This window comes from Trachurus japonicus, chromosome 6 (assembly GCF_045865225.1).
Source record: "Trachurus japonicus isolate A0001 chromosome 6, Traja_1.0".
Classification (NCBI taxonomy): Eukaryota; Metazoa; Chordata; class Actinopteri; order Carangiformes; family Carangidae; genus Trachurus; species Trachurus japonicus.
In genome coordinates, this window is record NC_140912.1 from 15,755,938 (window position 1) to 15,773,635 (window position 17,698).

General features: G+C 40.9%; 1 protein-coding gene across 26 annotated transcripts in view; it reads right to left on the bottom strand.

The window, feature by feature from the left end:
• The window catches only part of mef2aa (myocyte enhancer factor 2aa), a 58,543-nt gene that overhangs the window by 10,184 nt on the left and 30,661 nt on the right, over positions 1–17,698 (bottom strand). For 5 of the 26 annotated variants that reach the window (XM_085779219.1, XM_085779214.1, XM_085779217.1 and 2 more), the window contains exons 4-7: positions 5,682–5,813; positions 5,480–5,614; positions 3,864–4,086; positions 2,375–2,434 (exon numbers count right to left, since the gene is read on the bottom strand). In XM_085779219.1, the coding sequence (XP_085635345.1) occupies positions 2,375–2,434; positions 3,864–4,086; positions 5,480–5,614; positions 5,682–5,813 (550 nt within the window). The remainder of the gene's footprint in view (positions 1–2,374; positions 2,435–3,863; positions 4,087–5,479; positions 5,615–5,681; positions 5,814–17,698) is intronic. The other 21 variants (XM_085779228.1, XM_085779223.1, XM_085779229.1 and 18 more) reach the window with 5 other exon arrangements.

Below are 17,698 nucleotides of genomic sequence, written 5' to 3' on the forward strand. Positions count from 1 at the left end.
AGATATCAGCCACAGATTAAGACCCAGCCTTTCAGTGGGGACATTACAGTGGGCTTTTCTGATGTCTGCCCTCATTCTATATTCAGACTTGTCTAACAGATTGGTTGTGCCAATAAATCCTCTCTGGCTGAAAATTGTGCATGTTGAAAGCTGTTTGGTTTCTGTTCATTGTCCTGAATTATTAACACAGTATAAGGCATTACATAAGGCCCCGTGTTTACAACTGAAACATTCAGTTCTCATTTTAGGTTCAAGGGAAGAAAACAAAGTGACTTATTGTGCCCAACCCTCCCACATGTGCCAGGTTCAGGCAAAAGAGAAAATGCCTTGATGAATGAGAAGGAAACAATAAATGTGAATAATAAAGAAAGATAATCATTTTCTAATAGTAGATGTGCAGCTTTATTGCTAATTACTGTACGTGCCCCCACCCCCCACCCCACGTTTTCCTAGAAACTTGTGACAGGCAAAAACTAGCAGACTTTTCACATTATTGCGTTTTTTTGTTTTTTTTTTTATTGTTGTTTTTATCAAGCTTGGAATGATTCATCACGATCCTCCAACTTTTGAGTTGAGGGTTCATGTTCAATTAACTTTGGCATGAAAAATCACAAATTACAGTAAAAGAAAATTACTCTCTGAAAGTAAAGTTTGCACCAACACAAACTTGGTGCAGCCACAGTTCTATTCATTCCATTGCCAGATGTGTTCTGCCGAACATACAAACATGCTTTGTAATTGTGTTTCAAACGCTTGCAGTGCCCCAGTATTAATGAAGGGATGTGTACAGCTTGCAGACATATTGCATAACAGAGAGCACACTCTCTAAATCCTCCCCGTTCACCACAACTTCCATTCTTAATGCTCACCAGTCAAGGACTAGAGCTTGTAATTAGGTGTAATTGTCTGAGTTGTTCAGAGAACAGATCTATTACAGAACTGCACATAGAAGTAACAGCAGCTGTTGAGCCATTATCTGAATCAGACATTAGATAAGAACAACTATAGGCTGGTTATTTCACAGAGAACAGGGCAATTTGTTTGCTTGAGAAATCTTTCCGGTAGACTACTGCTCAGTGTTACATCAACTTGCTCTCAATCAAGGCTTCACGATTTATTTAAAACTAAATAATCACTCTTCCAAATCCCACGTATAAAACAGTTGTCCGTCGCTCTTAACCAAGACTCGGAGGGTGTGAGGGACAGTTAGGTTTTTTTTTTTTCTATTTGTCACTATTCCACTCAACTTTGCAGCACATGAGCTCAGTCTTCTCTCCGCGATGACACCGTCGAACAGGAGAGAAGATGTCACACAGCACATCTTCCATCTGGCCACTTTGAGAGGCTTCTGCTGTGGTCATAGTTGCTACTTGTGAAAAATCAGAACTATGTCAGGAATGGTCATCTGACAGCAAGCCTGGAGAGGTTTCTCCTCCCTGTAGTCACTGCTCTTCCACACACTTGGTACAAACAACAGCTGCAGCATGCTCACACCATGCCAAATGCTGACGCCCCCCCTGACAGAACTCTACCCTGACCACGGGACCACACCCAAAACTTAAAACTGCGCCCTCTTAAAAATGCTGACTGTAAACCAATCTGCGGTGGTCTTAATACTGTCTAATCAATGCCTAATCGAATATCGACCTTAATCCCATACTTTGGCGCTCCTCTGCTTGTAATTATCGTGTGCCATACATAACCCGCAACATCTTTCTGCGTTTTACCAGAAATACTACATGGAACACAAGCGAGCCAAGTGACAAGGAAAGAGTTAAACTCCACCTGCCTCAGCCTCTCACACAGCACATTGCAGCCATGACAGGCTGTCCGGTCATTGTGTACCGAGGACTTAGTGGGATGTCATGGCCCGAATACCTACAGGGTTATGCTGGTCTAGGCATCTTACAGACCCTCACCAGCCTTATAAGGCCTGCCAGGGTAATGGTGGGGAAACAGATGCACCTGTCAATAGAGGGAAGGAAAAAAGGAGTAGGCAAGGCTACACGGAGGTGACGAGTTTAAAGGAAACGCTGGGTTTATTTATCTGCCAAAGTCAGTTTGACAGTTAATTACCTCACCTGGTTACCCCTTTCAAGGACACACACGCCACACTGTGTGAATACTACTGAGCTGTTTCCCATCTCTCAGACATGCATATCATACATTTCCTCTGTTGAAACGAGCATCACATGGTTTCCCCTTTGCATGCAGTGAAAATATAGTCAGGCAAAAGTACTATCAGTCAATGATAGTGACAACTATCTTGAACCAATCACAGATGGATATACACAACCATCCAGCACGCGTGCTAAGCAGGAGGCCTATTGGGCAGAGCTACAGAGAGCTAATGAATCTCTCCGGGAGGACTTACCCGCTGGGCTGGAGCCCACACCACTTGGCACTGAAAGGTCTGTGGTATCCAGCATGCCACCTAATGAGATGCACAGAGTGATATGATTAACCATCTGCATCCTTGTGCAAGCTAGTGGAGCATGTGATGGAGATGCCAGACCAGACATGAAAATGTCATGTAGATCTGTCTTCACTGCACACAAAAGGGAAACAACCTGCTCCAATCAGGCGTTCTCATGGTGGGGAAATATTCACCTTAAGATCACGGGTGGGCAAAATCAACTATGATATGCACTATGATAATCCACTTCAACAAGCAACTTTTCAGTCAGGGAACGACGATTGGTGGAGTCTCTTAGGTAAAGTACTGTAAGTAGACACTTTCAAGAGATTCACTTAAAAATCAAAGCACACAATGCAAGTGCGAACCGTAAAAAGAGAAGGAAAAAAACAGATACCTTGCAGCGAAAATTCAACAGAGGAGATATTGTGCAAAACAACTATTAAGTTAACCCCCTGCGAATGGGTAGGTGTCAACCAATTGTGGTTAAATGTGAATGAGGCATTTCACACCTTGTTGCATGAACGTTTATCGTATGCAGTGCAGATGAATCTTGCAAAAGCCATCTGGACTAACTGAGTCAGACCAGTCATACAAGTACTAGCGTAGACTGACATCATTTTTCCACAATGCTGAGACAGTAAAAGGTGTGATGATGAGCATTTCTGGGGGTGTGAAAAAAACATGTATCACACAAATATGTCACCTTTACATCCAATAGCATTTTGGAAAGACAGTGTATACCCTACTGTATTAGAGCCACACACAAAAAAAACCAACTCTGAAATTATAATAAGGAATGGTTAAGCGTTGTGGGGAACTACGCTGTTCTATTTTAGCAGTGAGCTAGATTTCATTACTTTTATATCTTTTATTTCATTAGGTAAAAGTCCCAATGAGATGCTAAAAATATTCTTTTCAAGAGTGACCTGGCCAAGAGAGAGCAGCATTATAACTGTTATAACAATAAACACAAACAATAAAAACAGACAAATGCAACTATCAGACTATCAGACACTACAGAGTGAACACAAATCCAGTTTATGTGCAACACTTAAACAATTTCAGTGAAAATTTAAGAGCAATCACACTGAGTCAGAGTACTAATTTCTTGACCTTTTACCGTTTTCCACATAGTCATCAGCTTTGACAACATTAACTTTGTTCTAAGGAACAACAATTGTAGAATATGAGAGCGAAAAGGAGAGTGATGCCAAACCTGAGCCTGAGTATGAGCTAAGTACGAAGCTGGAGATAAGAGGCGTTGAGCATAGCAAAGGTCTAAATGCAAAGTTAAGCACATGATGACCCCCTGGTTGGCCACTGTCAGTTTTAACGAGAACGCTGTCAGAATAATTAGAGAGATGCTCTGATGACAAGAGAAGTACTCTGATTCCAGTTGGTCTGGATCATCTTCATAATCACTGACCAGCTTATTGCTACTAACCTGCACTTCCTGCACTGGTGGGCCTCTGGGGGCCTCCACTGGAGCCCACGTTTCTGTGCAGAGAGGACTGTGGAGGGGACAGCATCCCACTATCACTCAAAGAGGCTGAAGCTGCCGCCAGGGACTGGCTGCCCAGAGTCCCTCCTGGCTGGTACATGGCATTAGGGTTGGATACAGGCACTGCCACATGCATGGAGAAGTTCTGCTGAGGCAATGCTGTGGGCTAGAGGAGGGAGACACACACAAACACATTGAAAATCCAAGGTCTGGTTATGAGTACGATGTGTCAGTGGTTGTCATGGCATCATTAACAAAGAGCTCCCTTGAGGGTCAGCTTCAATAAACTACTAAATTTGCTTAATAGTCAGGCAGTGTGGACTTGAGTGCAAAAAAGGATTTACTATAGTTGTCAACAGAATATGTTCAGAAATACTAGTGAGCGACACCATACAACCATCAAAAAAGTTTATTCTCATTAACATTGTACATAGAATACACACAAATCTTCAGTGCTACCACAGTGCACACAAAACACAAAACAAAAACCCAAAAAACATGCATTCAGGTGGTCACTTTGGCATTGCAGCAGTCAGCACTACAGATGTACTTGTGCCTTTTGAAACACCACTGTCTAATGTCATTCTCAGTATGACAGAGAACAGGTAGTGGGGGATTCACAACAGCACGAATTGTGACTCACTTGCATTTACCTACAAAAGTGCTGACTGTGCAAAGCACAAGTGAGAATGATAGGTGGTAGTGAGAACGTTTCATCATAGCATTATCCAGTGAGCCAGTCGGTTGTTATCATTAGTTTGTTAATGGCAAAGTGATGCTCTTCAAGTCAGGAACATAGAGAAAATGACTGCTTAGTAAGCACTATGTTCTTGCACATTTCTAATATTGTCACGCATGATAAGATCACAAAAGATTTGTGGTGTTTTAGAGGGTGAGCCAGTGTGGTACTTGATGAAGGGGAGGGAAGATGCCAAATGACAGTGTGATGCTAGTAGTGAGCTCTGAGAACACTTTGTGGCCGGAACTGCTCAGTGGTAAGAGATGTTTTATGTGAGAATACAGTCAGAGGTAATGGAAAGGTTTGAAAGAAAGATTGTAAAGATTATTAAAAAAAAAAAAAAAAAAAAAAACTTTGATTATTTTTATTCATTTTGTAGAGGGTTGAGATGAAAACTACCCACCCCTACATCACGGAATCTGCAGATCGCCATCATAAACACTAAGTGATACATGAGTAAGTATTTACTTTCTCGTTCCAGATGTGTTTAAATAGCAACTGTTGTTTTATTTATGATAACATAACCATGATACTATAGGGCTATAATCTTTCTAGCAGAAGGATGCAACATTTCACCTGTAAATGAAATGTGATCTTATCAGGGTGTGCCAAAATATCAGTTGCAGAACAAATCAACATAAGAAACAAATGCACACCCAGTGCAGTGGGTATTAATCTTAAGCTGGAGTAGTTCTGAAAGAAGTTGATAGAAGTTCTGGGGTAGGATAACAAAAAGAGGAAATAGTTAAATGAAAAAAAAAAGAGTGAAAATCCTTTGTGCCACAAAGCCAAGCAAAAACGGTGCATTTACAGTACTTACGATTTTATGATTTCTCATCATATTATCAAACTCCTCATTAATTTTTTTATACTTTTCTTCTGTGTGAGGAGTGAGGACATATGAGGCATCAGGGTCCGGGCTATCACAACCTCTGTGTTCTTTCTTGTTTAGCGCCTGTAGTGAACATCAACATAAAGACAGGAATCAACACAAAATAGCAGGGGACAAAGGAAGTACTTACACCACAGCGCTTGTACATTAAATCACTCTCTTCGCTTAGTTTGCCGAAATGGTCGTCCATGAGGGGGCTGTGCCCAAAACAGTCATCAGGATCAGGACTAGCACAGTCATTATGGCCTTTGTTTCTCAATTTCTGAAATGAAATTGCACAGTTGAAAAGAAACAGTATACAAGATGTGGCTTTGTGTTTTTGCTGCTTGTTAACTATACATTTCTATCTGAAAAACATGTACTAAAAAAAAACAAAAAAACTGTTGCTGTCATCCTTTTTTATTAATGTTTGTCCTTCATGTTTTTCATTTTGCTACAGCAATACTAGGCTAAACTATAGTTCAATACAAGTTCTCTGGAACAAGGGGAAACTGAAATGTCACTCCATATCCTTTTACCCTTCAGAAGTGTTCGGAGAAACAAAATATTGTCCTCCTCCCTTTTCCTCTCTTTCTCTCTCCCCCCTCAAACCCTCTCCCTGCCTCTGTCCCTCTTGCTGCAAGTGTGTGTTTGCATTTTTCATTATATTTCAGTTATCATAAGCTACCCAGCTGGAAGAAACCCCAACATAAGAAGATTCTACAGCAGGGCATTTTAGCTTGTCCCAGACTGTAATTCAGTATGGTTGTCACTCATGGGATCTTATCAAAGTTAATGCATGTGGAGAATAAAATGGATTATCAAATGTGGTCAAAATGCCTATTTGAGCATGAAATTGAGCAATTATTGTAAAAGCAAAGAGCTCATAAGTACATAGGGTTGTGTGTTGTGGTGTTATAAAGAGCCCATTCTAACTTCAGGGGAGAAAAAAAAAAAAACACATGTCATACTACGAAACAAATACATGCAGCACTGTGCTTCTCATTTTGCTCACTTTCATACAGGCTCTTCTCTGCTCCTCATTACAGCTCTGAATAGCGGTGTTAACAAGACTGGCTGACAGCATGTGACAGCTTGTGATATCAAGGCAGTGTTCATCAAAACATGATTTATGTGTGGCTCTCAAGGTTTCTGTATCAGGCCGCTGCAGGTCCGCAGCAGCGCCCTGCCCTGTCTGTGGGCTGCCTCGGAGGCCTCGTGTCTACAGGAAGGTCGCTGACTCCTGTGGATGTAGGGGTCAAAGTGTGAGCCACTGGAGTTGCCTACACACACTAATGAGACCTTACTCTCTTGTTTCTGGTCTTCATCACCCAACAAAGTGGAAAATGTGTGTGCATGTGTGTGTGTGTGTGAGAGAGTGTGTGAGAGAGAGAGAGAGAGAGAAAAACAGAAACTGTAAGAGTAGGAGTGTGTGCGGTGCATATGTGCAATGTCTGTGTGTTGGTTGTGAGTGAGTGTGACTGTGTGTGTGTGTTTTGTCTGTAAGTATTTGTGTGTATGTGTGTGTGGCGAGGGGGGTCGGTGGGGGTATTTCTACAGCTGCTACATCCTCTGACAGCGGTGTGACAGTACGTTTAGGTCTGTGCAGACAATGTGGCTAACCCAGCACTGCTCACCACAACCTCAGTGTAAGTCACATTTCCTAAAACCTGGGCCATGGCATACGAGATTCCTGCATATCACATCATTGCTCATTAAAAACCAGACCTCACTCCACTTGCATGCATTCGCGTGCATGCAGATTGTGAATGTTGTAGTGTGTGCATTTTAGACACAGAAAACCGTGTTAATCTGCCTCGTTCAAGCAGCAAAGTGACGCGGTACACAGTTGAGACACCGAGAAGGAAGTTCAGAAAAGCACCCACATTTCTTCAAACATAAGTGTTCACAATGCCCAGAGGACAGTGAGAAAAGGAGGGAGAGAAGTCTTCTGGATAATGAATGGCCAGCATTGTACCACGGACGCATTACTGTTTGGTGTGGTACAGAGCAGTGGCATTCTTCTCATTCTAAGAAAACGCCTTGCTGGTTCATTTCCTGTTTACTGAACGAACCCTCTTTAGTTAGGGTCCTGAAAGGCCTGTGTTTACTGGGGTTAAACTATGCACTTTCTCCATCAGTGAGCCAAAGATCTGATCTCAACCTGCAAATTTAAGTTCCAACCTGCTCATTATGTGAATATCTTGGTCGGAGCGGTCAGGCACGGCTGTGCGAGATGGGCAGGGCTGCTCTACTTTCACAACAAGCCTGGCCAGCCTTCAGTACGCCGCACCCACTCGCCCAAGCCATTTAGGGAAGGATTGCAGCAGCGTGGTGGGTGACCAAATAGCAGTGGCAGCAATGGCAAGCGGCACACAAATCTATTCCATGATACATGACAGGAATTATGGCAGCATATATTATCTTCAAAACGATGCACTAGAGCTGGGATGAAAGGTGCTATGCATGCACAACATTTGGTGTGCGAGAGTTAATCAGCTCTGTGGAATTCTAATGTATATAACACCGAAGGCCTGGGAAAGCATGGCTGTAATTCTCTCTTAAATGGCTTGGCATGTTTTGGGTGTCCCACTGACGCTGCCCACAGCTCCCAGTAAATGGATCACTAAATCAGCACATGGCCAAACAGGTGTCCCTCTTCCAAACACCTGTCAAGACCTGGCTCCCCATGCCGGCCAATCAGAGGCAGCCGCGCAGAGACATGGCCGTAGAAGGGACCACATGTAGCCCTGAAGGCCACCCGACCCCGGCTCAACTTTGCTCTTATATGTCGATGCAGCAGGCTGCTCCAGAGACTACAGTGTTCTGACCTAGAAAAGGGAAACTTACTAGACAAATCAGCTCGCATTAGAGAAAAAAGAAGAGGTAACTTCTTTTTGAATTATGAATAGGTTGATGAAAGCTGTTTCAAAATGTCCCTCAAATGTTGAATCAAGCTGTGGGGTTTGTCTTTTTGAAAAGTTAAGTTGGCTGCATGTGAATACAGCTGAGGTTGGAATTTTTCAGTAGCATTTCTGATGAAAGACATGGGCTGTTTTGTTGCGGTAGGGGGGGCTGCAGAGAGTATAGACAAGCAAACTTCTGTAATCTATTCACAGGGCCCTGAGAGGCTCACAAAGATGAGTGGGACGAAGGCCAGCTGCTATTTTCTCACAGCAGTCCAAACCTGTATTGATAGAAATTTGGCTCTTCAAATAAAAAAATGAAGCTCAGAGTGGCTGACGTCAAACCAAATAGACACTATTGTCTGCTTCAGATGTCAGTTTGCTTGTCTGATACTTCAACTTCTCTTAAAGAAACATTTTCCATTGCAGGAGGCCTTGAAGCTTCCTTGTCCACTAGAAAACATCTCCACCTGAGCCCTGACAACTAACCTAGCTGTAACCATGGGGAGCATTCAGCACAGTAATTGCTTATCCCAGTTTGCAGTATAGTGTATGTTCAGAGCAGAGGGCTGTCGTGTTGTGAAAGACCTTGCATACCACATGTGAATTCTTTTTAAAATAAAATACTGCACAATGGCTACCTTAAGAACATATTTATGATGGTTCTTCCTTTACATTATCCTCCCCTCAACTCTGGACCTTAGACTTATGTTTCAGCACTATATTCGCTCTTTTTATTTCAAAATTGACACTAACACTATTGAATGGATTTAAAAATAAAACTCCGACCATTGCATAAGCCACCTACATCACCTGTTTCTTGAGAAGCACTTTCAGTGAAATGGGCCCGAGCAATTTACTCTGCTGCTGTGAGTCTTGGAAAACCATTTCACTCTGATGTTCTCCCTCTCTCTTGTGTCAAGAGAGCTTTCTGCATTTAACTTATTCATGTACTGTACAGTACTGTACGTGAATAGAAGGCAGGGTGAAAGGAGAAAGATAGTAGTTAGGTATAAAAGCTGAAGTTCAAAATTGTGGGGGAGATGGCTGAAAGGAAGGCATGAAGAGGCTGTTTCTATGGTCTCCTCCATTGTGCCTGAATCACAGCAAAAGGCTATACTTACAGTGGCTTTCGCTTCTAGTGGAGCACCACCTGACCTGTGACTGGTGCAACGCAGCTCGGATTACATGCCCACCCCTTCGACAGCAAGACAGTTTGTAGCATAACGGCAAATACAGCAAGAAATTACACAAAATGTTCCAAAAGCGGAGTAGATCATGAATGTTTAATGCATGTTGTGTTTGTTCCATCCTTCCCTAAAGTACACACAAGCTATATTTTAACCTGCCTTTTTCTTTTTTTTTTCTGAAGTGGCCTCCCCTCACCTCATTTCAGCCGGGTGTCCCATCCTCTCACCCTGCAGTGCTGTGAATCAGCCCTTGTGCCCACCACTACACTAAGCAAGGTGGCGTGCTAATCCTCATGACATCACTATTGTGTCCAGGCCGTTCCGTCTAATGTGCTTATCAAAGGGCTTCTTTGAGTGTGAACGCACTAAGAAATCAGCACGGGGAGGCGGCTGATAGGAAGGCTTTTATCTGCTGAGGAATATTTCTGCTCTTATATAACATCTTAAGAGACTTTCACTAACATCATGTTCCCTTTCCCCTGTGGTGCTGTAGTCTTCACTTGAGGGGAATAAAAGCCTCTTTTTGTTGGTCTTTAGGCACTGTATGCCATGGCCCATGCAACACTGGGTTACTGTAACATACGAAGCCCCTCTCCTCTCTCCCTTTTCCCACCACATATTGTGAGTTGGGGGGAGAGAGGGGGCTATTAGATAAGGAGACCTCTGTAATTCCCAGACATATCTTGTTTAATCTCATGACCATTACACATTACTGAGTGGACTGATATCAGGATATGAGGCTGGATTCATGTCCTTCCTTTGGCTCACTCCATTGTCTAGTTACTCAGTGGACAGGAAGAGCAGCGGGAGGGGGGCGAGCTCTCAACTCGGCCGTCTGCAATTTATTTTCATATTGTTGTCTTGCAGCTGTTAGAAAAACAATATACATAGTGGGTTTCAATTCCACCTGACATCACAGTGACAATGGCCAGAGCAGGACAGTGGTGGGATCTTAGAGTCAGTGGGCCATTAATCCAAAGTGAGTCATGCAGACTAAATCTAAAGCAGCCATAGATACATATGTGGCAAATTTAGAATTTTCTGTCTTGAATACTGCAAATGATCACCTGCATATGACTGACTAGATTGCCAATTAAATATAGCCCATCCATTTTACTGAATAAGAGGCAATTGCAAGTGCAGCGAGCAGTCCCTTCAGAGCTTTCTGCTCTGAGACTGTGGTGAATGACTGATGTGACAAAGCTATTAGCTGCCGCAGTCAGAGAACAGTCTCAATCAGTGGACTGCATATTTTCAGTATAGACATGAGGGAATTAAACTACAAATTGAGGATAAAGGCAAACCAATGTCATCATTATCTACAGATTGAAAAGAATGAGAACACGCTCTCTGTTCCCACTCCCACATAAAGAAAAGGTGGCACAGATTAGGGGAATGATCAGAAGGAATTACAATCAAGACAAAAACATTAACATACAGATTATTGAAAATCTTTCAGAGTGTTTCTACTCGAGCTCTCTCTCTCTGTCTCGCTCTCTCTCTCTCTGGTCATTGAGTGGATCATTAGCTGTCAGGGCCCTTGAAACCATACCCCCAACCCTGAACTCCCATTCCTGCTCGCCTCTAAAATATTCATAAGGACAATTAGGAGTTCCGATAAGGCGAGTACGGAGGGCTGGGGGGCGTGCGGCAGAGAGGGCAGGATGTGCCAGCAGGACGTCTGTTCTGCAACACTCTATACCCAGACCACAGACCTGTCCTCATCAATCTGAGACACAGCAGCCTCCCTCTTTGCCCCCAGTCAGGCCCGGCAGCCAGGGGAAGGTGGCACGGTGCCAGCTAACCCCAAGTCCCCCACCCCCACCGCTCCCAGCAGGCTTTGCTCTGTCCTCGCCCCTGGGCAGGAGGGGTTGGCCGCACAGCATGCACAGTGGGAGGAGGGGGGCACAAGGGCAAGCTGATTGTTGCACGAGCTAACTCACAGAAGCCGCCGTGCACAAAAGCGAGGTCTCATTTCAGCCACTCAGCCCGCAAGGTCACTGAAGAACACAGAGGGTGGACTCACAGCTTGTGCTTCTAATGATCTTTAACGTAACTAGTATCACCGTTGCTCTGTAACTAGACCAAACCAAATTGGGTCAGCCCATTGTTTGACCTATTTCATGTGGTTCAAGCCACAGTTTATGACAGGTTCGTGTCGTGGTTTAAGCTCAATTTGAGAGGGACACATGACGGACATAGTGTTACCAGGTTTATGCCGCCCAGCACATCTTATCTTTACCGTTACTTTTGTGATTATCACTGAATTAATTAGCTTCATCTGTCACCCAGAAAAGTAAATTTAGCTACAGTCCTCATGACATTACTTTTGTGTTACACCCAGTGATTCTGCTAATTCACTCAAGTTCATTAGTCAGTAATATAAACTAAGCAGAAATCACTTGCATGGACATACTGAGTGAGTGATAAGTGTGTAACTGGTGTGTGGCCAACTAGACATTTTGTAAATATGTTGAGGTTCAAGTTCAAGAAGATAATGGTTGAAATACATGTAGCAGACAATTAGATGCCAAAACTGTTCAGCAACACAACATATAACAAGCATAAAATATGAAAACAAAGACAACTGATTAAATAAATCTAATTGGATAACTTGAAGAATGTTAATGTTTAATCTGTGTAAGAATATTAGATGGCAAACTATAAACATCTGTTTTATTTTCTGTTGATATAGACAAGTGATATGTCAGTGATCTTCTTTTCTGTGGCTGAGGCTGATGCATGGAGAACTGACTGAGCCTTATTCATGTCTTGTCTCTTACTGAAAGGTTAAGACATGTTAACTTGCTTTCATGCTGGATACAGGGCGAAAGCAATGCATGTCCACACAAATCAGACATACAGTGTCTGCACTGTCTGCATTACTAACCTTCCAAACAAACTTAACCATCCAAGCAATGGTCAAGAGATTCTGTAAAAGTTTGACATTTCATGAACATCGTAAGAAACCAGCAACATCGAAGTTAAATGTGTGTGTGTGTGTGTGTGTGTGTGTGTGTGTGTATACATATATAGATATACATATATTTAAATAAATAGTCACAGAAATCCTTTTCTCTCTCTCTAGTGAGTTAACATCAGTGTTTTATTGCAGATTTTGATATTGCATATCTAATTTTAGGATGGAGTATTAACCCATTAGTGTCTGAGGAAACTATTGTTTAGAAGAGAGCACTGTGGCCTGTGGTATTTTGTTGTTGTCTCCTTTTATTATATGCTCTTTAAGAGACCCTTAGCTTGAAATGAGACATATGCAATGTAGTTGAGAGGATGGAAAAAAGCACTGACGTCAATGAAGCACGACATGTGCCAAAAGCAAAAATCTCTTAGCAGTTACCTGGTAACAAGCATCACACACTGGAGAGCAGAGACATAATAAAACAATGAGATGTAATACATGATGGATTTCAAATGCACAGAAAAACCAGTACTTGTGTATGAAAAGTCTGGTCTTGCCACAGTGGCTGAAACAGTATTAATGGTTCTGTTGCGAGCAACATGCTGGGTTTCAAAGTGCCTCTTTTTATAGGACAAGGACTCCTTTTCCTCTGGGCTTTTAGTGAAAAAGGGTCACCAGTCCTCTTTTGTAGTTTTCTGAGTGTAATGAAACAGTTGTGGTAATGTTCATGTGAGTATAGGGCAGACTATTCTGTAATATGTGTCCTCTGCTATAGAAACAGATACATTACACAGTAATATGCTCCTGCTGGCCTTTTTTTAAAACTTTGAAAATGTGGTTTGATTACTATAATCAAACTGGCCATAGCCAGTATCCCAAAACTTTAGGGCTTGAGGGTAAATATCCCCAGTTTATTCATATTCATGTCAGCATCTGGGTGCATTGATGGAAACATCCATTCTGCAATAAACAACTAATTGCATATATGTTTAATCTTGTCTCTCGAGTCACTGTGGTTTCTCTATGTCACTGAAACCTCATGCTATACCTGTACGTAGCATTATTGCTCTATTTTCACTACAACATTAGTGAGTTCTTATTTATTTTTATCCTGTCCTACTGCACTAGTCTGAAATAGATGTTGGTGCCGGATGAAGGACCAGCATGTTTGTTTTGACTAGCACAAGTTAACTCTCGACCTGACTTGGCTAGAAACACAGGCCCAAAGGTTAAGTGCCAGCTCTCAGGTATATGAAGCCATTTGAGAGCACAGGAAATAGGAAGGCGCTTGTCTTCACAACACGCCATGTTTATATGAGCGGCAAACAAAGAGGCGGTAATAGGATTTCAGAAACACACATTAATGCTGCCCATTCTGTTACTTTACCATCCTCTCCACAGACACCAGATTGACAGACAGGCTCTGTATTTACATAAGCAACACACATAAGATACTTAAGAGGAAACATATTCCTTATGGCAAAGCAGTACCACAGATACTGTGCATATCCATTGATTAAAAAAAGTTCCAAAATATAATATCATCATACTTGAAGTAATCTCCAGTAGTGTGAGTGACCTACAGTCAAAATAAAAATATAGAAAATCATTTTATTATCACTCCAATAAATCACAGAAGCCCAAAAGCGCACATACTGTTTTTTCTGTAATATTAAAAATGGCCTGGCAGAAAATTTCACATATATTGAAAAGCAGTGGAAAATCAACATCAACCCAATAAGTCTATGTCAATAGCAATGACATTTGGTTTAGCTTAAAAAGGGGATATCTCATCACTGCAGCTCTGTGGTGAAATACCAAAAAGGGAGAATAGTAATATGATGATGGCTCAGTCAGAGCGAAGTGAAGAGCTGGTGAAGATCTGCAGGTGGATGGAAAGTAGCATAGAGGTCTGACAGTGAAATGACCGAGTCTATATATTTGATTAATGAGTGCACAAGGAGTAACGATCATTTTTGTGTTTGATTTGCCACTTTGCACCTCATTTAAAGCAAATTTGGTAAATATTAAATTTGTACTATCCAGTATTTGATCTTTTCCTTTTTCAGAATCTGCTCTGGATTCTGATTTTGGTGATATATTTAGACTGCTGCTCTCCCTTTACAAACCACTGCAAGTAGACCAGCAAATGATAGATAATGATGTAGATAATTATACACAAACACTGAGCAATTTGTCCAGTCAGACAATAAAGAATTATGGATATTTCCAACTAGAATAATGACTTGTCAAAAGCATGATCTTGCCGGCATACAGAATGTTTAATTAACTTGCTATTCTGCTTTTCTCCAAATGACACTTCACTTGCATTTCAAAAGAAAATGTGGAAATAAAAGAGAGGCATGTTTCTCTGAAGAACTGATCTAACAATCAAAAAAACTTAAGTACAGTGGCAATATCTCTCAACTCTTAAGTTCAACATTCTGGCTTCAATTCACCACCTCATTACCTGTGTCACCAATATCCCCTACCTCCAAAATGTCTGCATGCAATGTTTCCACATAGGTGAAAAAAAAAGAAAAGTGTGGTTGCAAAGGAACTGATGTCACTTACAGCAACGTCAGTTTCCTCAGAATATACACATAGCAGAAAATAGCGCACATGAACCCAGGACAAAGTACTTTCCCTGGTCTCATATAACAATAATAACCCATTGTACAGCTCAAACTCAACAACTATTGCACAAATGACTTTTATCTTTACTTATCCAGCCATTTTCCTTTAATATGAGATGTCTCATATTGCATGAACACTGCATCAAAAATAAGACTACATCAACTGTGAAAAAGTGGGATGTATGTTGGCGACATCATCAAATCTAAAACTCACAGCAACTTCTAGATAAAACTACAAACACTTGTCAACAACTGAACCTAAATAAGACTCTGTAGCACATGATTCACTTAATGATCAGGTGTTCTGACACACACGCCTTCTTCAGAGTCAAACAACAATGGCGTCGTTTTGAACAAAATGTAAATAACCTACTCAAAACAACAGCCTCTCGCTGTCTACTAACGGTGGGAGCTGATCAATCAGTGAGGCAATATCGATATAAAATTAAAAGTTCACAAAACTGAACTTAAACCAAGAAAAAATGGACTGCTGAGTTAGAATTTAGTTTATGATATAGTTGTAGACTTTACTGGTTTAAATGATCTTCTACCAATATGTTTTTATTTTTCTTTCAAATTTCTATACAGTAAGTGGTACTGTGAGTTTTGACCTATTTACAACAAAGTACTACTACATATACGTTTTATATTATCTTTCATGCTAGTTTCATATATTTAATGAAATTTCAGTTTAGAGTGACAATCAAGAGATTCATAAATGGCTGACACCACTGCATTTAGAAGATGAACTTGAACTTGTATAATGTGCATGATACATAGCAAATGAGTTTGTATACAAAATGACTGGTAATGTAGGCTGAGCAATTCATATATAATTAAGACACCAACTTCATATTGAATTGTCATGCTGCCTCTTGCCTACCTGTTTGGGGAGTAGTATTCTTGAAAACATTCTTGTGATTTGCATTTAATTGTGAGCTAATGAGATAAATGTCACATACCAATATTAACTGTGACTTTCTACTGGTTAATTAAAACATTTAAATGATGGTGACTCATATTTTTATCAAATTACCTTTACACTGCAACTATCACATCAGCGATTTGTCATTTTTGTATGAATCCAATTGAATTAATTAGTCTGATAGTTAATGTTTTCTGTAAGTTGCATTTCTCTGTGTGCCAGCCAGAGCCTCATTTGAACGTCCTTTTATGTTTTTGTGTCACAATTATAAATACACACTCAGGACAATCTGCTTTTGGAGTATGTCTCTCCAGTGTGCTTTGATATTCAAGGATTTGCGCTTTCTGTTAAAACCAACACAAACAAGCTGCATAGCACAATATCCTCGACAGACTTCAGAGTTGAAAAAAGTACTGATCTGCTAGATATTTGCATGGCTCATCTCTCAGAGGCATATTTGATCAGATATTCAGCTGATGGAGGATTAGATGTAGATTTCAAATGCAAATTGTGTTTTTGTACATGTACACTTAATGTATACAGTATCAACCATAATATCTTTGTAAAAAATTAAACCGTTGTCTTCAGATACTGTATCAGTGAAGTAATTCTTTTGTTGCTCCGTATTAATATGAGGAATATCAACCTTTGATCTCTAACCCAGCCTTTTGTATGCCCAAAGATAAAAGGCTGTATTTCCAATTGCACTTATCAGTGTCTATTTTAAGAAATGTGTGTTAGAGTGAGAGGCCTCTTTGAGAAAAATTAAATTTGACTATTCTCTTAGTATAATCAAATAAAGGATCAGATTCACTGAATGAAGGTTTGGGACATTTTTCTGTGCATTTTGTTCATGCTCTTTCATCTCTCCCCCAACTCCAACCCCATTCCCCTGCTTCCATTTCCAGTGAGCCACCAGCAGGAGGATAATTGATCAATCATGCTAATTGAAGAGTCTGGACAGCTAGCCCACCATAACAGATGTGCCAATTTGCATTCATTAAGATAGAAATGAGTCTTAATCACTGCTCAGCCTTTGATTGACAACATAAACATCCCCTGTCTGAAACTCCTGGTGCCCATTCAGCCCTCAGCTTTTTAAGTGATTTATTTTATAACTGGTGATAAAATTATTTTTTCCATTGAGTTGTGCATCACAAAAAATGCACTTTTGATGTGCAGTGGCTTAAGCTTAATGCATTGATTGTCTCCATTGGTAAAAAAAATAAAAAATAAAAAATAAATTCAGTATATGGGATATAATGACGGAGTGAGCCCTTAGTTGTGTATGTGGCTTTTGTCGATGTAAAATCTGCAAGGAGCAGAAACAAAAAATGGATGAAAACACAGGGTTTGACATTCAGTAATGGTCAAGATTTACATCTTATTGAATGATTAATACAGCTCCATTGATTCCTGAAGCTGATAGTGATCAAAAAATAAAATTACCTAATAATTTTATGCTCATTTCCTTTTACTGTAGTGGTCTTGTGACAGGGGGACTGTTCCCTCATAAATAGACGGGCAAACTCTCCGCTTTCGTTGACTCACAGTAACAATGGCCAACCCTCTATATAATGAGGAAGATAAG